The 27,543-nt window shown below is 48.1% G+C and overlaps 1 protein-coding gene across 1 annotated transcript in view; it reads left to right on the plus strand.

The window, feature by feature from the left end:
- LOC124290110 (adenomatous polyposis coli protein-like) overlaps positions 1 to 24,681 on the plus strand; it is a 96,401-nt gene extending 71,720 nt beyond the window's left edge. The window contains 8 exon segments of the mRNA XM_046726805.1: positions 901 to 1,058; positions 1,717 to 1,834; positions 6,476 to 6,742; positions 7,099 to 7,200; positions 14,119 to 18,912; positions 18,915 to 22,015; positions 22,018 to 22,353; positions 22,355 to 24,681. Coding sequence (XP_046582761.1) covers positions 901 to 1,058; positions 1,717 to 1,834; positions 6,476 to 6,742; positions 7,099 to 7,200; positions 14,119 to 18,912; positions 18,915 to 22,015; positions 22,018 to 22,353; positions 22,355 to 22,900 — 9,422 coding nt within the window. The 3' untranslated portion in view covers positions 22,901 to 24,681.
- The last annotated feature ends 2,862 nt before the right edge of the window (positions 24,682 to 27,543 follow it).

The raw sequence follows: 27,543 nt of genomic DNA on the forward strand, positions 1-27,543 counted from the left end.
ATAAGTTAAACACCTTGTCTTCCATATACCACGGGTCCCGGCCGATAGGGAAGGGTAAGCTATAGACCTTGTCTTTCATATACCACAGGTCCCGGCCAATAGGGAAGGGTAAGTTAAACACCTTGTCTTCCATATACCACGGGTCCCGGCCAATAGGGAAGGGTAAGTTATACACCTGGTCTTTTATATACCACGGGTCCCGGCCAATAGGGAAGGGTATGCTATACACCTTGTCTTTTATATACCACGGGTCCCGGCCAATAGGGAAGGGTAAGCTATACACCTTGTCTTCCATATACCACGGGTCCCGGCCAATAGGGAAGGGTAAGTTATACACCTTGTCTTTCATATACCACGGGTCCCGGCCAATAGGGAAGGGTAAGTTAAACACCTTATCTTCCATATACCACGGGTCCCGGCCAATAGGGAAGGGTAAGTTAAACACCTTGTCTTTTATATACCATGGGGTCCCGGCCAATAGGGAAGGGTAAGTTTAACACCTTGTCTTCCATGTACCATGGGGTCCCGGCCAATAGGGAAGGGTAAGTTATACACCTAGTCTTCCATATACCACAGGTCCCTGCCAATAGGGAAGGGTAAGCTATACACCTTGTCTTTCATATACCACGGGTCCCGGCCAATAAGGAAGGGTAAGTTATACACCTTGTCTTCCATATACCTATATAAGGGTCTGTCCAAGAATCTGATTGGCTCTTAGGTCTGTTTCCAGGGGTCTGTCCAAGGATCTGCTTGGGTCCCAGGTCTGTATCTGCAGGTGTGGCTAAGGTCTGGTGTCTTTATCCAGTGGCCAGTTCGGGGATCTGATTCCGACTGGTGTCTGTATACAAGGGTTTGTTCAAGGATTTGATTAGGTCTGAGATCTGTCACTTTTTCTTACAGAGCTTCCGAATGGAGAAGAGGGAGTGATCCCCGACCTCAGAGGTCATGACCTTGCAAGCGTCATGAGCTTCAACTCCACAAACACCAGCAGCACAAACAGTTCTGCCGCTGCCCCCACTGATGACCGGACCGAGCAGCATCAGCAACTTGGCACCAAGGTAAACATCACTTCCCCATCAGCAACTTGGCACCAAGGTAGACATCACTTCCCCATCAGCAACTTGGTGCCAAGGTAGACATCACTTCCCCAACATAGACTTGACGCCAAGGTAAACATCACTTCCCCAACATAGACTTGGCACCAAGGTAAACACCACTTCCCCAACATAGACTTGGCACCAAGGTAGACATCACTTCCCCAACATAGACTTGGCACCAAGGTAGACATCACTTCCCCAACATAGACTTGGCACCAAGGTAGACATCACTTCCCCATCAGAGACTTGGCGCCAAGGTAAACATCACTTCCCCAACATAGACTTGGCACCAAGGTAGACATCACTTCCCCAACATAGACTTGGCACCAAGGTAGACATCACTTCCCCAACATAGACTTGGCACCAAGGTAAACATCACTTCCCCAACATAGACTTGGCACCAAGGTAGACATCACTTCCCCAACATAGACTTGGCACCAAGGTAGACATCACTTCCCCAGCATAGACTTGGCACCAAGGTAGACATCACTTCCCCAACTTTTGTGCATGGCAACAATCTCCGTCACATCACCTTCACATCACCTTGGTAAACATTATCTTGTGTACGTCACCTTCGTTAATGTCACTTCGTGAATGTCACGTTTGTTTGTGCCACCAGGTGGAGATGGTGTACTCACTACTGTCGATGCTGGGCACACATGACAAGGACGATATGAGTCGTACCCTCCTAGCAATGTCCAGCTCCCAGGACAGCTGTATAGCCATGAGACAATCAGGTGAGTCTAGCTATTGACCATGAGACAATCAGGTGAGTCTTGCTGAATAGCCATGAGACAGTCAGGTGAGTCTAGCTATATAGCCATGAGACAATCAGGTGAGTCTTGCTGAATAGCCATGAGACAATCAGGTGAGTCTAGCTATATAGCCATGAGACAATCAGGTGAGTCTTGCTGAATAGCCATGAGACAGTCAGGTGAGTCTAGCTATTGACCATGAGACAATCAGGTGAGTCTTTCTGAATAGCCATGAGACAGTCAGGTGAGTCTAGCTGTATAACCATGAGACAGTCTGGTGAGTTTAGCTGTATAGCCATGAGACAGTCTGGTGAGTCTAGCTGTATAGCCGTGAGACAGTCTGGTGAGTCTAGCTGTATGGCCATGAGACAGTCTGGTGAGTTTAGCTGTATAGCCATGAGACAATCGGGTGAGTCTAGCTGTATATCCATAGACAGTCTGGTGAGTTTAGCTGTATAGCCATGAGACAGTCGGGTGAGTCTAGCTGTATATCCATAGACAGTCTGGTGAGTCTAGCTGTATAGCCATAGACAGTCTGGTGAGTCTAGCTGTGTAGCCATGAGACAGTCGGGTGAGTCTAGCTGTGTAGCCATGAGACAGTCGGGTGAGTCTAGCTGTATAGCCATGAGACAGTCGGGTGAGTCTAGCTGTGTTATGCCATGAGACAGTCGGGTGAGTCTAGCTGTATGGCCATGAGACAATCGGGTGAGTATAGCTGTATGGCCACGAGACAGTCGGGTGAGTCTAGCTGTATAGCCATGAGACAATCGGGTGAGTCTAGCTGTATAGCCATGAGACAGTCGGGTGAGTCATGCTGTATAGCCATGAGACAGTCTGGTGAGTCTAGCTGTATATCCGTAGACAGTCGGGTGAATCTAGCTGTATAGCCGTGAGACAGTCGGGTGAGTCTAGCTGTATAGCCGTGAGACAATCGGGTGAGTCTAGCTGTATAGCCATGAGACAGTCGGGTGAGTTTAGCTGTATAGCCATGAGACAATCGGGTGAGTCTAGCTGTGATATGCCATGAGACAGTCGGGTGAGTCTAGCTGTATAGCCATGAGACAGTCTGGTGAGTCTAGCTGTATAGCCATGAGACAGTCTGGTGAGTCTAGCTGTATAGCCATGAGACAGTCGGGTGAGTCTAGCTGTATAGCCATGAGACAGTCGGGTGAGTCTAGCTGTATAGCCATGAGACAGTCGGGTGAGTCTAGCTGTATAGCCATGAGACAGTCTGGTGAGTCTAGCTGTATAGCCATGAGACAGTCTGGGGAGTCTAGCTGTATAGCCGTGAGACAGTCAGGTGAGTCTAGCTGTATAGCCATGAGACAGTCTGGTGAGTCTAGCTGTGTTATGCCATGAGACAGTCGGGTGAGTCTAGCTGTATAGCCATGAGACAGTCGGGTGAGTCTAGCTGTATAACCATGAGACAGTCTGGTGAGTCTAGCTGTATAGCCATGAGACAGTCGGGTGAGTCTAGCTGTATAGCCATGAGACAGTCTGGTGAGTCTAGCTGTATAGCCATGAGACAGTCAGGGTGAGTCTAGCTGTATAGCCATGAGACAGTCGGGTGAGTCTAGCTGTATAGCCATGAGACAGTCGGGTGAGTCTAGCTGTAGAGCCATGAGACAGTCTGGTGAGTCTAGCTGTATAGCCATGAGACAGAGACAGTCTGGTGAGACAGTCTGAGTCTAGCTGTATAGCCATGAGACAGTCTGGGAGTCTAGCTGTATAGCCATGAGACAGTCAGGTGAGTCTAGCTGTATAGCCATGAGACAGTCGGGTGAGTCTAGCTGTATAGCCATGAGACAGTCTGGTGAGTCTAGCTGTATATGCCATGAGACAGTCGGGTGAGTCTAGCTGTATAGCCGTGAGACAGTCAGGTGAGTCTAGCTGTATAGCCATGAGACAGTCGGGTGAGTCTAGCTGTATAGCCATGAGACAGTCGGGTGAGTCTAGCTGTATAGCCATGAGACAGTCGGGTGAGTCTAGCTGTATAGCCATGAGACAGTCGGGTGAGTCTAGCTGTATAGCCATGAGACAGTCGGGTGCCAGCTGTATAGCCATGAGACAGTCTGGGGAGTCTAGCTGTATAGCCGTGAGACAGTCAGGTGAGTCTAGCTGTATAGCCATGAGACAGTCGGGTGAGTCTAGCTGTATAGCCATGAGACAGTCTGGTGAGTCTAGCTGTGTTATGCCATGAGACAGTCGGGTGAGTCTAGCTGTATAGCCGTGAGACAGTCAGGTGAGTCTAGCTGTATAGCCATGAGACAGTCGGGTGAGTCTAGCTGTATAGCCATGAGACAGTCGGGTGAGTCTAGCTGTATAGCCGTGAGACAGTCAGGTGAGTCTAGCTGTATAGCCATGAGACAGTCGGGTGAGTCTAGCTGTATAGCCATGAGACAGTCGGGTGAGTCTAGCTGTGTTATGCCATGAGACAGTCGGGTGAGTCTAGCTGTATAGCCATGAGACAGTCTGGTGAGTCTAGCTGTATAGCCATGAGACAATCGGGTGAGTCTAGCTGTATAGCCATGAGACAGTCGGGTGAGTCTAGCTGTATAGCCATGAGACAGTCAGGTGAGTCTAGCTGTATAGCCATGAGACAGTCTGGTGAGTCTAGCTGTATAGCCATGAGACAGTCGGGTGAGTCTAGCTGTATAGCCATGAGACAGTCGGGTGAGTCTAGCTGTATAGCCATGAGACAGTCTGGTGAGTCTAGCTGTGTTATGCCATGAGACAGTCGGGTGAGTCTAGCTGTATAGCCATGAGACAGTCGGGTGAGTCTAGCTGTATAGCCATGAGACAGTCAGGTGAGTCTAGCTGTGTTATGCCATGAGACAGTCGGGTGAGTCTAGCTGTGTTATGCCATGAGACAGTCGGGTGAGTCTAGCTGTATAGCCATGAGACAGTCTGGTGAGTCTAGCTGTATAGCCATGAGACAGTCGGGTGAGTCTAGCTGTATAGCCATGAGACAGTCGGGTGAGTCTAGCTGTATAGCCATGAGACAGTCGGGTGAGTCTAGCTGTATAGCCATGAGACAGTCTGGTGAGTCTAGCTGTATAGCCATGAGAGACAGTGAGTCTAGGTGAGTCTAGCTGTATAGCCATGAGACAGTGAGACAGTCGGGTGAGTCTAGCTGTATAGCCATGAGACAGTCGGGTGAGTCTAGCTGTATAGCCATGAGACAGTCTGGTGAGTCTAGCTGTATAGCCATGAGACAGTCTGGGGAGTCTAGCTGTATAGCCATGAGACAGTCTGGTGAGTCTAGCTGTATAGCCATGAGACAGTCTGGGGAGTCTAGCTGTATAGCCATGAGACAGTCGGGTGAGTCTAGCTGTATAGCCATGAGACAGTCTGGTGAGTCTAGCTGTATAGCCATGAGACAGTCTGGTGAGTCTAGCTGTATAGCCATATAGCCATGAGACAGTCTGGGGAGTCTAGCTGTATAGCCATGAGACAGTCGGGTGTCTAGCTAGCTGTATAGCCATGAGACAGTCGGGTGAGTCTAGCTGTATAGCCATGAGACAGTCGGGTGAGTCTAGCTGTATAGCCATGAGACAGTCAGGTGAGTCTAGCTGTATAGCCATGAGACAGTCGGGTGAGTCTAGCTGTATAGCCATGAGACAGTCGGGTGAGTCTAGCTGTATAGCCATGAGACAGTCGGGTGAGTCTAGCTGTATAGCCATGAGACAGTCGAGGGTGAGTCTAGTATAGCCATGAGACAGTCGGGTGAGTCTAGCTGTATAGCCATGAGAGACAGTCGGGTGAGTCTAGCTGTATAGCCATAGACAGTGAGACAGCCATGAGACGGGTGAGTCTAGCTGTATAGCCATGAGACAGTCTGGTGAGTCTAGCTGTATAGCCATGAGACAGTCGGGTGAGTCTAGCTGTATAGCCGTGAGACAGTCGGGTGAGTCTAGCTGTATAGCCATGAGACAGTCTGGTGAGTCTAGCTGTATAGCCATGAGACAGTCGGGTGAGTCTAGCTGTATAGCCATGAGACAGTCGGGTGAGTCTAGCTGTATAGCCATGAGACAGTCAGGTGAGTCTAGCTGTATAGCCATGAGACAGTCTGGTGAGTCTAGCTGTATAGCCGTGAGACAGTCTGGTGAGTCTAGCTGTATAGCCATGAGACAGTCTGGTGAGTCTAGCTGTATAGCCATGAGACAGTCTGGAGAGTCTAGCTGTATAGCCGTGAGATAGTCGGGTGACTGTTGTGTCAGTAACTGAACAGTGTGCAACTCGGACGGCAGTCAGCATTAAACATGAGACCTCAGTCTAATAACAGCTGTAGTTGTCATCAGCTGTAGTTGTCATCAGCTGTAGTTGTCATCAGCTGTAGTTGTCAACAGCTGTAGTTGTCATCAGCTGTAGTTGTCAACAGCTGTAGTTGTCAACAGCTGTAGTTGTCATCAGCTGTAGTTGTCATCAGCTGTAGTTGTCAACAGCTGTAGTTGTCAACAGCTGTAGTTGTCATCAGCTGTAGTTGTCATCAGCTGTAGTTGTCATCAGCTGTAGTTGTCAACAGCTGTAGTTGTCATCAGCTGTCTGATGGCTTCTCAGCTTCTACTGCTGCTGTATGATCTTGCGGTTGATGTTGCTGATTTCACGCTCTACTGCTTCCAGGGTGTCTCCCGTTGTTGATACAGTTGCTGCATGGGAGTGACAAGGATTCCGGGTTGCTCGGCAACACAAGAGGAAGTAAAGCCGCCCGAGCACGTGCGTCTGCGGCACTGCACAACATTGTTCATTCTCACCCTGATGACAAGCGCGGACGGCGAGAAGCCCGTGTGCTGAGGCTTCTGGAACAAATACGAGCTCACTGTGACCAATTAAGGGGAGATAACTCTGAAGAGGAAGACGAACCAAAGAACAACAAGCCAGGAAGTGGAGGTAGGCTATAGCTACTTGTATTAGGAGATGGGCCGCTTGTGTTGGGAGATGGGTTACTTGTGTTGGGAGGTGGGCTATTTGTGTTGGAGGTGGGCTACTTGTGTTGGGAGGTGGGCTACTTGTGTTGACTACTCTGTTTGGAGGTGGGCTACTTGTGTTGGGAGGTGGGCTACTTGTGTTGACTACTCTGTTTGGAGGTGGGCTACTTGTGTTGAGAGGTGGCCTACTGTGGGTAGACATCCTTCTCTGGGTAGACATCCTCCAGTTGGTAGAAATGATCCTGTCAGTAGTCATACTCCTGTTGGCAGACATTCCCCTGTGGGTAGACATTTCAATGCATTCTTTTCCTGCTGCAGCTGCACGAGCCTCCGACATTGACCACCATCCTGGCCCAGCCATAGCTGCACTCATGAAGCTGTCCTTTGATGAGGAGCACCGCCACGCTATCTGCACTCTGGGTAAGGTCATCACATGGTCCACACGGGCACAATGTGTTAAGCCCATTTCTGGTGTCCCCCGCCGTGATATTGCTGGAATATTGCTAAAAGCGGCGTAAAACTAACCTCAGTCAGTCAGTCATCACATGGTCGCAGAGTAAACACAGATGGTCCTCTGTACTGTGCCTAACTGTTCATTGTGGATTGTCCATTGTCCATTTTCTAGATGATCTCGGGCGCTGGGGTAGCCTAGTGGTTAAAAGCGTTCGTTTGTCACGTTGATGACCTAGGTTCATTTCCCCACTTTGGTACAATGTGTGAAGCCCATTTCTGGTGTTCCACGCCGTGATATTGCTGGAATATTGCTAAAAGCGGAGTAAAACCATACTCACTCACTCAAGATGATCTATCTGTATTTTCTTTGGTCTAACTGTACACTCTAGATGATTCAAACTGTACATTGCAGATGGTCCAACTGTACTTTCCATGTGGCCCAACTGTACCTTCTCTATGGCCCAACTGTACCTTCTCTATGGTCCAAATGTACATTCTAAATGGTCCAACATGACATTCCAGATGATCTCTCTGTACTTTCTGTGTGGTCTAACTAAACTTTTTAGATGGTCTTATTGTATAATTTTTTTCTTATCCTGACTCATGATCTTTTGCTTATCTCCCTTTCCTTTTCGAATGGTAGTGGAACACTTGAATCCGTAAAAATACACTCACCCACAAGTTACATCCCTTTTGCCCTTTTCCCACGCAAACAGTCATGTGACCAGCCTTACTTGTCACTCTCTCCCATCCACTTGGGCGAGCACTGGAGTCCCTTATACGGCTTTATGTCCTTTTTATTTAGGTCCTATTCTTCAAAATTACGCTGTGTATGGATTTGGCAATAACTACTATGTATTATATGTAAAAAATTGTACATTCGATTGTAAATTCGAGAACATTGAAGGATCCATCTCCTACACATAGCCGCTCTAGATCAAGATCTCATATCTCTCACAGACGTTGGCGAAGTCACTCTTCACGAGGTTCACGAAAGAGAAGGCTCACATCACAGAAGTTCGCAAAGGGATTCATCTAGCGACAGACGTTCGCGAAGAGATAGCTCACATCACAGAGGTTCACGAAGAGATGAATCTACAGATAGAGGTTCGCTAAGAGAGCACTGTTAAGATAGACGTTCGCATACGGAGGAATCTTCAGATAGAGGTTCGCGAAAGGATGATGAAGGTTCGAGAAGGGATACAGGTTCGCAGATGGATGAGTCGCAGAGCCCTAGCTCTAATAATCAGGAGACTCTGGATCAGCAAGCAGACTTCGTCTTCCCAGACTCAGAGGTTACAGCGTGGATTGCCAACGGGTTGAACTTGGAGTCTCCTTCTTAGGATAAAGATGAAGTCTACACTTATGTGATGCATAACGACGACTTCGACTCAGTCACTATCCCTCCGATTGAACCTATATCCAAGGTACCCTCTAACCTACACACAGCTTTCGCGAAAGCATCCAAATACCAGAGTCAGCATCTGCCATCATTTAATGTGAAGAGATTCCCCTTACATCATATGGATCCATTTATAAAGGCGCCTGAATGGGATGATAACATAAAGTTAGTCAACGACTCCCGAAACAAGATGTATAAAGTGGAAGATAAAAAGTTATCTCAACTTGATACTGCTACAAGGAGATCCTACTCGGGTTGGCCAGGTCCAGAGCCATCAATGAAGCATTGATCAATAAGTTCCAGAACTCAAGTTCGGAAGAGGATAGAATGATATATTTGGCCCTCATAACACAGAAGGACAAATACTTTTTATCGGACCATCTGGCATCTATATCTGCAGGTCTCACTTTACGACCCAGACAAGGGCTACTTGCGTCCTGTTCATGGAGTGATAGATTCACCCAACCGCTGCTGAGAGCTCCATGGGAGGCGCCTACTATCTTTGGAGGACAAATAGACGATGCACCTAAAGAAGCTACGCACGACTCTAGAGAAGTTATGATGATAATATCCATAGATACTCTGGCCAACATCATCCGTCATACTTCGCAAAAGTATAACAGCAAGTCCAAATATTCCGGCATACAGAAAGCAAAGGAGAAGAAGTACCCCAGCTTCAGAGGCGGCAAAGGATCTTTTCGTCGCCCAGCCGGAAATTACAGAGGAAATTCAGGGAGAGGCTGCACTCCCACAGGATCCAGAGGAACTAGATGTTGATATCAAGGTTTGGAACGACTGGAGTCTTCCACCCCCAGCCGTTCCTGTAAAACCGTCGACAGTGGGTGGATGTCTACAAAGGTACTGGAAAAATTGGGGAATACTAGAGGATGACTACGTCTCCCAAGTACTGAGAGAAGGATACAGAGTACAACTCAAGGCCACACCTCCGCTAACCCTCAGCCCAATGGTCTTCAACTATGCAGAGGAACAGGCAGACAAACTACAAGAAACCATCAACTCACTACTTATGAAGGAGGCAGTAGAGATAATAGATCAGCATCATCTCACTCCAGGATTATATACCCCAATTTTTCTAGTACCCAAGAAGAACTCCAAGGAGGAGTTCAGATCTACTGAAACCAGAGAGGTTCAGAATGATCCACCTTCCTCAACTCAGACAACTCGTCGGTCCAGCAGATTACATGGCCAGCATAGACCTGCAGGATGCGTACCTACACATCCCGATACATCAGGAATCAAGAAAGTATCTACGATTCCTATTCAGAGGGCAGCACTTCCAATGGAATGTCCTACCGTTTGGAATATCTTCTGCTCTGTGGCTATTCACACGAGTAACCAAGCCTATAGTCCTCTACATCATCGAGGTCTACGCAATGCCTTCTACTTGGACAATGGAATTCAGGTTCACCAAGATGCCAGTCGACTCCCGACTACAGCTGAACTTCACGATCAAATTGCTCACTCAACTAGGATGGCTGGTGAACCTTATGAACTCAGAGTTTGAACCAAAACAAGATTTGCACTTTCTGGGGATAAGGTTTATCACAACACAGAATCGTATTGTCGTCCCTGACAATTGTTGGGTAAAAATACAAGCCATGATTCCACCAGCAGTCATCGCTCCGTTAACACTACGATCATGGCAAGTTCCACTTGGTCTACTAACCTCGGCGCAGGACTTGACTCGCACAGGAAGGTTACAACTAAGACCGCTGCAACGGTTCCTGACAAAACATCTAGACAGCGTCGACCCTATCTTGCTGCCAGACAACCTCAAGAGGTATCTACAGTGGTGGACGCACAGGTTGAACGTTTGTGGAGGGACCTATTTACAAGAGCCGGCCTTCTACACACATCTCTACGTAGACGATTCGATACAGGGCTGGGGTGCGCATCTCAACAATCAAGTTGCATCAGGAAGGTGGTCCAAAATAGAGCAGCATCTTCACATCAATCTGCTGGAGATAAAAGCCGTGATCAACGCCTTACAACTATGGTCGAGCTCACGGAACAACAAAATGCTGATTGTCCACACGGACAACTCTACAGTGGCATTCTCCATAAATCGGCAAGGATCGACAAGGTTTCCAAGCCTGCTACACCTCACATTCCAGTTGTTCCCCATCACGGAGGAAGCAAACATCTGGATAAAGGCGTGTCACATACCCGGGAGCCAAGAACGTACATGCAGACGCTCTCTCCCGACCACTGCACCCGTCACCTATGGAATGGATACTCCATCCAGAAGCATTCCGGCTCATCATAAGGGAAATAGGATCCCCATGCATAGACCTGTTTGCCATGAGGTTCAACAAACAACTACAGACGTTTGTCTCACCAGTTCCAGATCCTCTAGCCTGGGCAACAGATGCACTGAACATATCATGGGAAGGACTAAACGCTAATGCATTTCCACCCCCGATATTACTACCGAAAGTACTGTTGAAGATCAAACAGACACAGGTGCTACAACTGACTTTGGTCGCGCCATACTGGCCAGCGAGAGTATGGTTCCTAGACCTAATAGAAGATCTCGGAAGTCCAACAATCAAGTTAACAGATTGGCCTAACCTACTCATACATCTGTATCAGAACATGTTTGAAGAAAAGAGGATACTCCGCCAGGGCAGCCAAGGCAGTAATGCTAGCGTTACGCAGATCTACTCATAACCTGTATGATGACAAGTGGCTGAAGTTTGAGACTTATGCAAGGCGGAAAGGCTTCACTGCGATGAAAGCTACTCATCCACAAGTGTAGGAATGCCTGTGTCATCTTAGACAGACCAGACATCTGAAAGGTTCGACATTATCTACATACCTCGCCGCCATCAGTACAGTGATTACCATGAAAACAGGCATCAAGTTGACGAAAGTACCAGAATTACTTGCTCTGCTGAGATCTTTTAAACTGGAGGACCAGCAAAAGAAGTTCAGAGCTCCGGCCTGGGATCTGAATGTAATTCTACGTCATCTTACCAGTGATGCCTACGAACCTCTAGACAAGACTACCTTCGAGCTGCTGACACAGAAGACTCTGTTCCTGCTTGCGCTAACCACGGCAGCTCAAATTTCAGAGATACATGCGCTGGACTTTGGTCGAACCAGATTCGACACGGAGCAACATGCTGCAGTTCATCTAGGACTTAGATGGGATTTCATTGCCAAGAACCAACTACCTGGTCAGCCAGATAGACCGTTCCACATACCAGGGCTATGTGCAATCTTCAGCCCAGAGGATATAGAAGACCTATCCTTGTGTCTGGTCAGAGCCCTGAAGATATATCTTCAAAAGACTGAGACAAGGAGACAAAAATTCAAGCACCTGTTCATCCCATTATCAACAGAGACATCAGCGGAAGTCTCAAGAACGACGATATCGTTCTGGATGAGAGCTGTCATATTGAGAGCCTATAAAGCAGCAGGACTAGAACCTCCTAGAGCTTCCAACCCACACAAAGTCAGAGCACTGGCGTCAACACTGGCTCTGCACGGAAATTGCTCTATACCAGCAATTATGGAGGGCTGCTTTTGCAGTCCGTTTGAGTCAGAAACGGACCGATGAATTGCAAATTTTATCATTGTACAAAATTGCCACATAAATATAAATAGTACACATGTTTATCATTTACTAATACCCAACAGCTTTCTTATATTTGAAAATTTTCCGGACTCCACCAAAAAGTTGTTTAAGAAACTATCATCATTGAAAACGCAAAAGTTGTTATCTGTCGCGGCGGGGTGAAACCGCAGAAACGGAACAGCCAGTCATGGCGGGGGACATCTCAAAATCTATTCCGGGAGACCTGTCGGTTCCTCGTCCGTCGTAGTGTCATAGTCACGACTTAAAGGGATGACAAGTGGTGCCACAGTTGCCTGTTGTAAGCCATCCCGAGACCAGTAACCTTGTTCAATGACGTTAGCTACCTTGTTGACACAGTTTTGCCAAGTTTCAGTCGTGATTTTGTTAAGGGATTCCTTAACCAAAACCTCTACGTCACGTAATCTAAAAGTTGTGTTTGATCTGGCAACATCTCCTTTGACAATACCCCATATCATTTCAATGGGGTTAAGGTCACAGTGATAGGGTGGAAGTCGCAGAATATCGTGACCCTTACTTTTTATGTAACTGTCAACTTTGTAGAAAGGTTCACCTTTGTGGGTTTTTATGATCTCATATAGCTGAGGCTTCGTTGCCTTTGAAGGCCGTGCGATCTGAAATTTGTCGAGCCATGATATCATATCACCTTTTCGACTGTTCGATGTCGGGGCTTTACTGTCGGGGTCCTGCACGCTGTGGTATGGGGCATTGTCCATTACGATAAAAGACTTCTCTGGTAGAGCTGGTACCAACTTGTTTTTAACCCAATCGAGGAAAACCGCACCATTCATCTCGGAATGGTAGTCTCTGTTATCTGTGGACTTTGCCCTGAATACCAAGTCGCAGCCTGGGAGAAAGCCTTTGCTGGAGCAACCAGCATGGAGAATGATTAGTCTCTCTCCTTTCCCTAGAGGCAGCTTTCTACGTGACCCCTTATCACCCCCATCGGGTACCCACTGACTGCTGGCAGTGTGCGAGGCATTGACCCAGGTCTCGTCCAAGTACACTGGCTCGAACCCTTCCTCGCGCTTCTTCTTTATAACCCTGAGAAAATTATTTCTCAAGCGAACGATATCAGGGCGTTCACAGAGTACTGACCTATTCTCCCCCGAAATTTTCTTATAACGATACCCGAAAGAGTGTAAGAGTCGCCAGAGTGTGTACTTTGATACTCTGAGGTTGTGTTCTTGCTTCAAATGCTTTTTAAAAATTTTCAGCGACATGTATTTGTTTTCAGAATAGAGCTTGTTGATAGACTGCCTTACAAGGTTCTTTTGAAAGTTGTCCAAATGTTTTAATTTGTGTGATTTTGACACGACCCCTACCTGCTTCGCATCACCCTCACAATGTTTGTGTTCCAGAACATTTGTCAGTACCCTTGCTGATACTCCTAAAGCTTTTGCTGCCCGCTTACGGAATTTATTAATGGCATAAAATGGTTTGCCCCTTTCGGCTTCAGCACGGAAAAAATCGTACACTTTAATCATCAACTGTTTCACGTCAGCATTCAACTTCATTTTTCATCAGGCATGTGTATCCCGTGCACGACGAGATAGTGGCTGTTCCGTTTCTGCGGTTTCACCCCGCCGCGACAGATAACAACTTTTGCGTTTTCAATGATGATAGTTTCTTAAACAACTTTTTTGGTGGAGTCCGGAAAATTTTCAAATATAAGAAAGCTGTTGGGTATTAGTAAATGATAAACATGTGTACTATTTATATTTATGTGGCAATTTTGTACAATGATCCATGACGAGAAAAATTTATAAAAATATCAATTTTACTTTAAACAATTTCTAGATGGTTTTTACAGTAATCTGTTCCTCAGATGGTTCCACCTCTATATTTACTGTCTTTATTTCAGGTGGTCTACAGGCTATAGCTGAGTTGCTGGAGGTGGATCACGATGCCCACGGCCCCACCACTGAGCAGTACAACATCACGATGAGGCGGTACGCATGCATGGCCCTGACCAACCTGACATTCGGTGATGGGACCAACAAGGCGTTGCTGTGCTCCATGAAGGGCGCGATGGAGGGCCTGGTGGCCCAGCTTGGCTCACCCAATGAAGACCTGTGTCAGGTAGCTGCCAGCGTGCTGCGCAACTTGTCCTGGCGTGCCGACCTTGCCAGTAAAAAGACTCTCCGTGAGGTGAACGCTGTGACCACACTGATGGCAGCAGCTATGCAAGTGAAGAAGGAGTCCACTCTCAAGAGTATTCTAAGTGCCTTGTGGAACCTGTCTGCTCACTGCACCGAGAACAAGGCGGACATCTGTGCCGTGTCAGGGGCACTGGAATTCCTGGTCAGTATGCTCACCTACAAGAGCCCTTCCAAGACTCTCGCCATCATTGAGAACGGCGGCGGAATCCTGCGCAACGTGTCTAGCCACATCGCCGTGAGGGAGGACTACCGCAAGGTGTTACGGCAACACAGTTGCCTGCAGCTCCTGCTCAAGCACCTGCGTTCCACGAGTCTGACGATTGTGAGCAATGCTTGTGGGACCCTGTGGAACCTGTCGGCTCGATGCCAGGAGGACCAGCAAGCCTTGTGGGAGATGGGTGCGGTCAGCATGCTGAGGAACCTGGTTCATTCCAAACACAAGATGATATCCATGGGAAGTGCTGCTGCCCTCAAGAATCTGCTCTCAGCTCGGCCAGCTATGAAGAATCTGGATCTTGACAGGATCTCGGGATCCAACCGTCCAGGCCTTCATGCCAGGAAAGTCCGAGCGCTAGAACAAGAGTTGGATGAAAACCTGGCAGAAACCTGCGAGAATGTCGAGAGTCCGAGAAACAGTCCAACTGAGACCAAGAAGGAAAACGCCTACACACGCCGCTACTCTGGTGACAACGTTGTGGTTTTCCCAGTTGCTGACACAGAACCTCGCCGACCAATGATGCGAGGTCACATGTTCCCGAGATCAGGAAGTACCGACAGTGCAGGAGTGGACGGTAAACTGCGCTCTCCGCAGCGGGTTGCACGATCTGGCAGTCAGGATAGCGTGGGAAGCACCCACTCCGACATCTCCCACGACCGCTCGCGGGCACACACCATGCTGGCCAAGAGCTCGCGTCTACTGCACGAACGTCAGGCTGGCAGCCTGGAGAGGAAGCGGGACGGAGGAGGACTGCACAGGTTCAACTCAGACGGCGGTGCTGTGGATAGAACCAGAGTGGGCGGAGCACCAAACAGTCGGATACTCCAGGTGATGCAGGAAGTTGCAATGCATGCTGGTCTACCCGCCAATTCAACGGTGGAACCTGAATCCCAACAAAGTCCTCGCAATGTTCGTGCTCTGGCATATCAGTCGGCTCAGATCAAGGCAGGAAACTTCAATGGTCCTCAAAGAAGCCTCATTGAACAATTTGGTAAGAAGCCTTTCAACTACCTTCCGAATGCTAAGGAAATGTATATCGGCCCCAAGAGGAACAATGTCGACGTGGGTGACACAGGGGCCGAAGGGGATGAACAGCCAATCAACTACAGTCTAAAATACCAGGATGTTGGTGCTGGCGGTAGTCGTGGAGACCAGCTTAATAATCGACCTCAGGTCAAAGTTGGAAATTTTGTTGGCTCCACAATGGTACCAAGAGCTATGCCGAACATGGTGCACAACCGATTCCCAGCTCCCAACAACACCCGCAACGTTTATGAGCCTCGTCACCGCAATGTCGGAGCACATCAGGGCATCCCCACCCAGTATGGAGCATACGCTGAGACTGACATCGACATGGATGATCAGCCCACCAACTTCAGTCTCAGGTATGCGGAGAATGTAGAGGAAACTTTCCAGGACCAGCCAATTAACTACAGTGTACGATATCAGGAGGCAGACCCTAGCCAAAGATATCACCAGGCTGAAAACAATGGTCGATATCAAGAAGCAGATCCCAGTCAACGATATCACCAGGCTGAAAACAATGGTCGATATCAAGAAGCAGATCCCAGCCAACGATATCACCAGGCTGAAAACAATGGTCGATATCAAGAAGCAGATCCCAGTCAACGATATCACCAGCCTGAAAACAATGTACGATATCAGGAAGCTGAGACAGATTCAAGCACACCATATGAGGAATCTGACCCACACTGTGCCGATTGCAAACTGGAAGAAGCTCGCAGGACCAATGAGAGACTTGATGAGTATATGCCTAGTTTCTTCACTGATGACCAGGTTAAGACGTTCTGCACGGAAGGGACACCCTACCTGTCCACGGCTACGTCACTCACAGATCTCACTGGCAAGATTCAATACAAAGAGGAAGCAGAGCCTAAGAAAGAGTGTGAAGAAGCAGAGGATGAAACAAAGGACTACAGCAACACATTTGAAGAGCCGAATTGTGCATCTAATCCTGCTGAGACAGGGCCCACTGTGGTGGCAGTGGACGCCAGCAGTGCCAACCCTGACGGTGGCGAGGCTGCAGACGCGATACTGGAGCAGTCCTTCCACTCCCCAACATCCAGGGATGTGCCCATGGACCAGCCAAAGACATACTGCGAGGAGGGGACACCAGTCTGCTTCTCCAGAGTCAGTTCTCTCAGCAGCCTGCACAGCAGTGAAGCTCGGGATCTGCCTGAGTCCCATGGAGGCCGCCATCACCTTGTTCTTTCCAGCATAGAGGAATCGGAGAAGGGAGAGGCAATGTCTGCGTCAGTGATCGAGAACTCAGAGGCAAGGAAGACAATCAAGACATCTGGGACAGTTTCATCTACCACGCCTGGAACAGGCGGATCTACAACTCCTGGAACAGCCGGATCTACCACACCAGGGACGGCAGAAGTTGTGGAGAAGGAGCACAAGACAGTGACATTTGATGATCACCATCACGTGGAGGAGACTCCACTCATGTTCTCCCGCTGCAGCTCACTGGGGTCTCTCAGCAGTTTTGATACTCAATCTGTGCACAGCTCGGTGATCAGTGAGTACAGTCGGCTGGCGAGCGAGGTTGTGTCTCCCAGCGAACTCCCTGACTCCCCTAGTGAAACAATGCCTACAAGTCCAAAACCAGAACCACAGGAAGAAAAGGCAGACTTGGCGCAGAAACCAGAAGACTTCACCGAGGAGATTGTCTGTGATTCTGATGTTGCCCAACCTGTGTCCAGCCTGGCAGCCCTGATAGCTGCTGACAACCTGTCTGTGGTCAGCAAGATGGAGGCCCCGGTGGTATATGCAGACGAAGGCACACCACCCACTATGTCCGACACACACAGCATGCTCAGTGCACTGACCATCGATGACGAGGCTGTAGGAAAGAAGACCGACCTCAACCAGGATGACAGTACATCTGAAGACACCAAGGCTTCCAACCATTTAAATGAAGAGAATTCTTCCATGTCGGAGGTGTCTGAGGGAGAAGAGGACATCTTAGCTCAGTGCATCAGCTCCGCTATGCCAGTGCCAAATAACTCAAGCCGCAAGATGAGGAAAAGCTCGTCAGACAATGCAATCAAGAAGAAGTCTGGTGTGCCAAAGATTGATAACCTTGGGTCAGCCACGAAATCCAAGCTTCCAACGAAAGTGACAAATATCACAGCTCAAGCTTCCAAATCTCCCACAGCTGTCAACAAACTCCCACGTAAAGACCCAAAATCTCCTGGCGGGAAGTTAAGTCCTCCAGGTAAGACTATTCCACTGACACCTAGTAAAACTGAAGACAGGAAGACTGGTTCCCGTATAGCTCAGAGCACAACTAAATCTTCACTAGCATCACATTTAGCTCAGCCTGCTCCCAGATCACCACAGACTCCCCGTGGAGGACCAAATCGGGGACCTCAAACACCTAGAGGTCCTCAAAACAATCGCCTTCCACAGACCCCCCAGACAGGAGGTCCCCACTCTGTTGGGCCTCAAGCTCGGCCTCAACTCACACCCAACAAGCCTCCTGTTGTGCCAACTGTCTCCACACCACATCACCTGCAGTATGTGAGCGATGCCCAGCAGCAGTCCACCCCCAGACAGCCAAGTCATGCAGACATAGACAGTTACTCCCCAGACTTTAACGTTGACACAGTCAAGACATACGCCACAGAGGGAACGCCTCTCAACTTCTCCAATGCTAATTCAGTGAGTGACCTGAGCTCACTGTCGTTTGACGATACTTCCATAAAGCAGTCCCCAGCACCCGCAGTGGAGGACATAACCTCTGACATCACATCTGACAACAGCTCCCTCTGTGAGGAGACTGAGGAGTTGCTTGTGTCACAGGTCATTCAAGCAGCCATGCCGAAAAGTAAAGTAGCCCGACGTTTAGACATGGACCGTCAGGCCGAAGGTGCTGAAGATATCAACCAAAAACCAGCATCCCAAGTTGTCCCACTCATCAAACACTCACCACCTTCCTCATCTTCTAAAATCCCAGCAGCTCAAGTTGCTCCAGTCCGACAGTTGCTTGGTGCTCCCGCAACCTTCCAACCACAGAGAACATCAAGTGTTGCCACTCAACCACAAGCGACATCCAAGTCCTGTGAAGCGGCCGATACCGTGAAGTCTTATGCTGTTGAGGGGACTCCTCTCAACTTTTCGAATGCGACGTCACTCAGCGATCTGACTATTGATTCTGTGGATGATACAGCCAGGTTCAGGGCGTCTGACACACATAAGGTTTCCAATATGACATCGGCTAGCCAAGGTCAGATAGATGACTGTGTTCTATGGAGGGGGACTCGGTGGACTCTCCACAAGTGTATCAGGTAGAAGGCACACCTCTCGTATTCTCACGCAACGATTCCCTGAGCGAGCTGAGCATGCTGAGCGGAGACATGCAGGGTCTGGTGGAGAAGCATGATGAGGTTTCCGACACAGTCAGCTCCAGCTCCAGCTCCATCCCCAAAGAGAGACATGTTGTGGGGCAGTCCAGTGAAGAGAGCAGTGTCATCATTGACCACACCAAGGACAGCGAGGATAACTGTAAGCGGTATGCAATGGAAGACACTCCCATGTGTTTCTCCAGAAACTCCTCACTGAGTTCTCTACACAGCCCCGAGCCCAACAAACCTACATCAGACACCACTGTGATCACAGACCAGCGTGTGCCTTTCAAGGTGGAGGACACTCCAACTGTGTTTTCTCGGAACAGCTCTCTTAGTGAGCTCAGCATCGAATCCACAGCCTTTGACCCCACGCCATCAGAACAGGCGCTACTAGATGAATGTATCAGTTCAGCCATGCCAAAGAGTCGGATCAGTCGTGGGGAGGACAAGTTTAGACGTTCAATTGGGGGTAAAGTTAAGAGTGACAAGAAGTTGTCCAAGAGTACGTCCCTGGAAATGAGGTCCGATGACTCGATGGACGAGGGTGTGTTCAAGAAGCCCGGGAGCAAGGCTATGTCCTACAGCTGCTCAGATGCTGGGGAAATACAGCGGGTGTCTCACTCCTCCAGCACTCAGGAATCTCTAGCCAGCTCCTGGCACACGCAGTCCTCACAACACAACTCACGCTTCGGCTGGAAGCGGTCCCACTCACAGGACAGCGAATACTTTGTCAAGGCCAAGAAAGACAGTTCTAACAGTGAAATCGCCAAAATGAACCGGCCCTTTCGTGAGTCTGCTGACACGTTGGAGGAGACGACTGTATCATATGATAACCGCATGCTGGAGGAGGCGAGGGCGTTGCGGGAGAAGCTGCTCACGGCGAGCTGTGACTCAGCAGTCACCGACTCCATGACAGAGAAGATCGACAGTGAGAAGTCCCATCTAAACGACAGCTTCATCATGAAGATGGCTCTGACCCAGTCCCAGGGCAGCTGTGATGATGTGATGGACACCTCCTTCCCGCAGGATCTCAATACAGAAGACGACGGAATTATGGACGAGTCTGAGGTGTCAGGGAACGAAGCAGACACAACGGTTGTCAGAAACGTCCTGGCCGATGAGACAATCATGAACAATCGAGACACCTCCAGCTCATTTGAAGAAGAAATCTCACCTGAAGATATTCTGTTACTTGAAGAAAATGCCAGCTTGATTGTGTCTGAACTGTCCACCAACCAGATGTCTGGTAGTGTCTGTGATGATGACATGTTCATTGAGAACGAGACGATGTCACTTGTGTCTAATGACTACACCTCGGACACAGCATCGGAGGTGTCTGTGTCCTGGTCCAACACATCGGAGAAAGTCAGTGAGTATTCAGGATCCACCATCTCACAGACAGAGGGATCAGTAGCATCACAGAAACGACCAAAAATAGTGAAACCTGACAAAGAGAATTTGAACCGAACACCACCCAAGGGGAACACGGCAGCTGTGAGAGGACGCAGAAAACCTCTGTACACCAACAGCAGCAGGTCGTCTACATCATCGGTTAGATCGACATCAACAACCAGATCAGAAGTAAGCACACACAGTGCACGCCCTGTCACCAACAGCAGGTCTCCAGCTGCCAAGCCTCAGAACCAGACCACAGGGTTAAAGAAAGTGTCTCCTCGATCTCAGACCCAGGGTCCAAGTGCCAGTAGCACACCCAACAAAACTGCTGCTAATAGACGTCAGTCTCGCAGCCCAGCAGCTACCAACAGGAGCAACTCAGCATCCAGCATTCCAAGGTCACCGCTGGCTAAAACCAGTCCCCAGTCCAAGCTACAGTCTTCTAAAGACAATGCAGCGAAGACTAAGACCGACCGACCAAAACCTCTCATCAAACAGGGGACGTTCACTAAGGACACAGCATCTGTGAGTGCACCTACTATAGATATGGACCACAATGCCAACAAGACCAATTCAGAATCTGTGAAGATGAGAGAAAAGAAAACATCCCCATCTCAGAATCAGCGTAATTCTGGAGGTTCTAATAGGAATTCTGGAGGAAGCCAAAACGAGGCTTGGAGTAAAGCACTGGATAGTTTCAACTTCATGGTAGACACCCCTCAAGAAAATGGTTATGATGCACGGTACAAACAAATTCAGATGCAGAGAAATGGAAATGATGGGTCAGGCTCAGTGAAAAGAACAGCAAATACTTCTTTGGCTGGTAAGAAGCCTTCTAACCTTGCTCGTCCAGTCCAGGGGCAGACAACTCCTCCAAGAAGTAACAGCAAGAGCAACTTGAATAAGTCTGGGAGTGGTGGCAACCTGCGCAAGACCAGCAGTGGAACAAGCCTCACCAAAACCCAGAGCGGGTCCAGCCTCTGCAAAACCAGCAGCGGAAGCTCCCTCAACCGTGGGGGCTCTGCCTCCAACCTCAAGAGACTAGAGAGCAAATCAGAACTTAAGAAATCTGACAGTAATGCAAGTCTGAAAACTAATTCCAGACCTACAACCCCTGTTGGACGACGTCCATCTAACACCAGTGTCGGAGGCAGGAAGAGTGAGGGAGCATCGCCTAACAAAACTTTCTCAGCGGGTGGAGACAAGAAGGTTGCCACACCCACTTCTGACAAGAAGCCACCGGTAGGCGGGAAGAAGCAGGTGCCAAGTAAGATTGCAACTCTTTGGAAGAAAGAGGATGGAGACTCTCCACCACCAGCAACAGCTTCCAGACTTCCTGTTTCTGCAGCAGCAGCCAAGACCAAGAGCTCCCCTCCAAAGCCCAGCAACCTCCCAGCACCTAGTGGCAAGCCGAGAACCAATAAGCCACCACCACCCAAACGAACAGACTCTCTTGCTACTGAGCAAGTTCCTAAAGAAGGTATAACTAAAAGTAGCACATATGACAAAATCTCTGCAGACCTGGATGCTGGCAGTGTCCCTTCCTCTGATGTTGTGGATGTTGAGGATGACCTTGAATGTGATTTAAAACGGCCTTCCAAGAAAGTCCATCACTGACCCAGCTGAACCACTGCGAGACGACTGACAGCATCCATGTGGCTGTCAATGGGATCAATGACAAGTCTGACTCCACCCTCCTGTACGATAACAGCTGCATGTCGAGCCTCTCCTGCTCTGTCGACTCTCTTGATGACATCTCAATGCATTCCCTGCCTGTGAACAGTGGAACTTGGAAGAAGAAGCGAGCAGAAGGATCTCTTACTCTCCCCAATGCAGACGAAACCTGTCGGTCTGTGCCCAGCTCCTTGTCCACAATTGTCAACCAATCTTGTGATGACAGCATGCCGGGGAACGTGTGGCGGAGGTACCCTGACGAGATGACCTCGGCCCCGACAGGGGAGCCACAGATCTGGGTCAAGCGGGACAGCAAGAAGGATGGAAAATCAAAATCCAAAAGCTCCAAGAAAGAAGGGAAGTCTGTTGCTCAAAGCATCAAGTCAACTCTGTTTGGAAAGAAACCAGGCCTTAGCAAAATCTTCCGGTTCTCAGAAGCAGGGAAAGGACAAGAAGAGCAAGGATGATGCCAAGTTGACAGAGAACTGTCGCAATCTGCTGGCAAACCCCAAGGCAGGAACTCTTTGGCAGGAGTCCCGCACCAGCCCCTCGGCAATAGTTCCCCCATTTAACTACAGCCCACCAGCTGCCCCAAAACCAGAACAACAACCAGTGGTCCAGAACAACAGGTCAGAGGTCACTACCGACATCGTGATCACAGACAACAAACGATCAGGTCTTCCAACTCTGGGTTCTAAACACGCCACCAAAACTGAAATGTTGTTGGCAAGACGAAGACAGTCATATCTGAATAACTCAATGAAAATCGATGAAAACAGTGTAGAGGATGACAACAAAAGACCATGTATGGTGACAACTGTGTGAAGTTGTGACTGTATTACCTGTGACTGTGTTACCTGTGACTGTGTTACCTGTGACATACTTCAATGCCTGTGGGACACCTGTTGACACGGTCACTCTAGTTGAGGGACACCTGTTGACACGGTCACTCTAGTTGAGGGACACCTGTTGACACGGTCACTCTAGTTGAGGGACACCTGTTGACACGGTCACTCTAGTTGAGGGACACCTGTTGACACGGTCACTCTAGTTGAGGGACACCTGTTGACACAGTGACTCAAGTTGAGGGACACCTGTTGACACAGTGACTCAAGTTGAGGGACACCTGTTGACACGGTCACTCTAGTTGAGGGACACCTGTATGTTACTGTGTGTCTCTGCTGATTATTGCCTTAGCCAGTGGAATGACATTGCCAGCCTCTGCCTGTAGACTGCTGTATGTACAGATAAGGCAGAATGTGGGAACTGTGGTCCTCAGCTATGTGGACAGATACATTCTTTGGCAGATCGGCTACTGGCTTTATGTATTACACAAATGATCAAGTGGTGTTTTAGTGCATGTGTTGTGCTGTTTATAAGTCCCTGATGTCTCGGAGGACAACGCTTCAGCTTTTCCTGATGATGTGTTCTGCCACCAGGACCTTCTGCTTGCTGCTTCCGTGTGTTAATTTATTGTGTGATGGTGACCGTGGTGGACAATGGCCAAGTGTACATAGTGTGCCCCTGTACATACCCTGTATATAACCGTGTATATACCCTGAACATGTACATTATCACCTTAATGTGTGTAGTTGAGCCCTCATCAAGTGTAGTGACGTGATGGCTGTAGTATAGTGACAGTTGTAGTGACGTGAGACAGCTGTAGTGACGTGAGACAGTTGTAGTGACGTGAGACAGCTGTAGTGACGTGATGGCTGTAGTGATCTGAGACAGCTGTAGTCACGAGACAGATGTAGTGACATAAGACAGCTGTAGTGACGTGACAGCTGTATTTACCCGTGACAAGTGACAGCTGCAGTGTCATTCTCTTGTGTTTGCATGTGAAGAACGTAGTGAGACTAGCTGACATGAAGGTGCTATCCTGAAGAGAGACAGCTGTGCTAAAAGCAGGAGATCCTGTGCGTTAATGTGGTCGGAGATCCTGTGCGCTAATGTGGTCGGAGATCCTGTGCATTAATAAGGCAGGAGATCCACTGTCTGGAGATCAAATTAATATGCTATGTGTTGTGGAGGTTCTAAAATCAAATTGATCTGAAGACTATGTAACATTGTGACACATCTCGCTGAAGGAACCCTAAGATTTTGAAACATTGTAACACTCAGTGACACATCTAGCTGACGAATCCCCAGATCATGTAACATTGTGTAATCCTGAGTCTTTTTAACATTGTGACACTGAGCGTCACATCAGGATGTTCATTGTGGATTAATATTGTCTTTGCTTTGTTAAATATTTGTTGTGAAAATTTGTCCCCGAGACACCTAACATTTAGCAACACAGAATAACCAGCCTGACACCCATTTGTCACATTCTTTACTGATGTACACTAGATAACAACTGATCCTAGTCTCCCCACAATAAATACAGTTATGCATTTTCTGTGTACATTTCTGGTCAATGTTTGTGTTTAAGTGATGGCAAGTCCCACAAATATTTCAATATGCAGCCCCCATACCCACTCTGTCACTTGACATCAGCCCCACCGACCCACCCACACCCCTCTTTCTGGTCACCATCGGCTTCTGCCGTCACTTCAACTTGTTCTAACATGAGTGCTGTGACAAGTTTGTCGTTACTCACAAAACTCCCCAGAGTTGCTGTAGGTGTGAAGGTTCCTCAACAAGATGTAGTGAGATAGCAGTTCCGTGTTGTCACCAGAATGTCCTGGAGTGAGGTAGCAGCTCCGTGTTGTCACCAGAATGTCCTGGAGTGAGATAGCAGTTCAGGCAGGGGATGTTCACAGGCTGCTGGTTTGATGTTTTAGAGAACAAGTTGGAAATATTCAGTATTTGAATTGTACTTTTAGTTTCTGATTTTGTACGACAAAGGGGCAGAAGTGAGTGATTCTAGTTTTGTGTGGGGTCAGCATTTACAGTTTACAGTCATTATGGGGCATCAGTAATCAGGGTACATGTGCAATAGTCTTCATACCAAGTCCCTACTTTAACAATAGTCTTCATACCAAGTCCCCACTTTCACAATAGTCTTCATACCAAGTCCCCACTTTAACAATGGTCTTCATACCAAGTCCCCACTTTCACAATAGTCTTCATACCAAGTCCCCACTTTAATAATAGTCTTAAAACCAAGTCCCCACTTTCACAATAGTCTTCATACCAAGTCCCCACTTTAACAATAGTCTTCATACCAAGTCCCCACTTTAACAATAGTCTTAAAACCAAGTCCCCACTTTAACAATAGTCTTAAAACCAAGTCCTCACTTTCACAATAGTCTTCATACCAAGTCCCCACTTTCACAATAGTCTTGATACCAAGTCCCCACTTTCACAAAGTCTTCATACCAAGTCCCACTTTCACTGGTGTCTTGATACCAAGTCCCCACTTTCACAATAGTCTTGATACCAAGTCCCCACTTTCACAATAGTCTTCATACCAAGTCCCCACTTTAACAATAGTCTTCATACCAAGTCCCCACTTTCACAATAGTCTTGATACCAAGTCCCCACTTTAACAATAGTCTTAATACCAAGTCCCCACTTTCCCCACTTTAACAATAGTCTTGATACCAAGTCCCCACTTTCACAATAGTCTTCATACCAAGTCCCCACCACAATAGTCTTCATACCAAGTCCCCTTTCACAATGTCTTGATACCAAGTCCCCACTTTCACAATAGTCTTGATACCAAGTCCCCACTTTAACAATAGTCTTGATACCAAGTCCCCACTTTCACAATAGTCTTGATACCAAGTCCCCACTTTAACAATAGTCTTGATACCAAGTCCCCACTTTCACAATAGTCTTGATACCAAGTCCCCACTTTCACAATAGTCTTGATACCAAGTCCAGACTTTAACAATAGATTCATACCAAGTCCCCACTTTCACAATAGTCTTGATACCAAGTCCCCACTTTCACAATTGTCTTGATACCAAGTCCCCACTTTCACAATAGTCTTGATACCAAGTCCCCACTTTCACAATAGTCTTGATACCAAGTCCCCACTTTCACAATAGTCTTGATACCAAGTCCCCACTTTAACAATAGTCTTGATACCAAGTCCCCACTTTCACAATTGTCTTGATACCAAGTCCCCAGGTTAACAATAGTCTTCATACCAAGGTGACCCCCTCAAGAATCTTGACATCAAATCTGAAGAGAACAACTCACCAAAACCTATTATTCTATTTGAATTGCATGAATTTACATAAGGTGTTCCCAACGCCCCTTCCTCCATGTTCTGTATATACACTATGGGGAATGCATGAGACACCAGTCAGTGGCTGTAACATGTTGACATTTCCTGCAAGTTTCGCTAAGTGTTATCCGTGTATGCCGACTGTTGAGATCACTTCTATACCCAGGTCTGGTTATCAACACTGGTAGTGAGGTCTTGTTTCCATGGCAACATTAGCCCAACTGCATGAACATGATTACTGTTCAGCCTGGTGTTTTGTATGGTCTGTGTTGTGATTTCTTGTCACCAGTTTTGTACAAACATTCTGTAAAATTATACAATCCTGTTTACTGTTGTTACCATGGCAACTTTAGAACTAGAATCAACTTTGCAAATAAATTATTTATTGACCATATTAAGACAATTGTTTTTTTCTCCTTCAAGAAATTACTTGTGACAGTGGGTGGCTGACTCCATGTTTACTCAAGAGGGTCCCTGTTAGTGGCCGGCTATGTGTTTACTCAAGATGGTCCCTGCTAGTGGCCGGCTCCATGTTTACTCAAGAGGGTCCCTGTTAGTGGCTGGCTCCATGTTTACTCAAGATGGTCCCTGCTAGTGGCCGGCTCCATGTTTACTCAAGAGGGTCCCTGTTAGTGGCTGACTCCATGTTTACTCAAGAGGGTCCCTGTTAGTGGCCGGCTCTGTGTTTACTCAAGAGGTACCTGTTAGTGGCCGGCTCTGTGTTTACTCAAGAGGGTCCCTGTTAGTGGCCGGCTGTGTGTTTACTCAAGAGGGTCCCTGTTAGTGGCTGGCTCTGTGTTTACTCAAGAGGGTCCCTGTTAGTGGCTGGCTCTGTGTTTACTCAAGAGGGTCCCTGTTAGTGGCCGTCTCTGTGTTTACTCAAGAGGGTCCCTGTTAGTGGCCGGCTCTGTGTTTACTCAAGAGGGTCCCTGTTAGTGGCCGGCTCTGTGTTTACTCAAGAGGGTCCCTGTTAGTGGCTGACTCCATGTTTACTCAAGAGGGTCCCTGTTAGTGGCGGCTACATGTTTACTCAAGAGGGTCCCTGCTAGTGGCTGACTCAAGTGTTTACTCAAGAGGGTCCCTGTTAGTGGTCCCTGCTAGTGTGTTTACTCAAGAGGGTCCCTGTTAGTGGCTGACTATGTGTTTACTCAAGAGGGTCCCTGCTAGTGGCTGACTCCATGTTTACTCAAGAGGGTCCCTGTTAGTGGCTGACTCCATGTTTACTCAAGAGGGTCCCTGCTAGTGGCTGACTCCATGTTTACTCAAGAGGGTCCCTGTTAGTGGCTGA

The sequence above is a fragment of the Haliotis rubra genome, unplaced genomic scaffold (assembly GCF_003918875.1).
Source record: "Haliotis rubra isolate DU_JTF1 unplaced genomic scaffold, ASM391887v1 Scf457, whole genome shotgun sequence".
NCBI lineage: Eukaryota > Metazoa > Mollusca > Gastropoda > Lepetellida > Haliotidae > Haliotis > Haliotis rubra.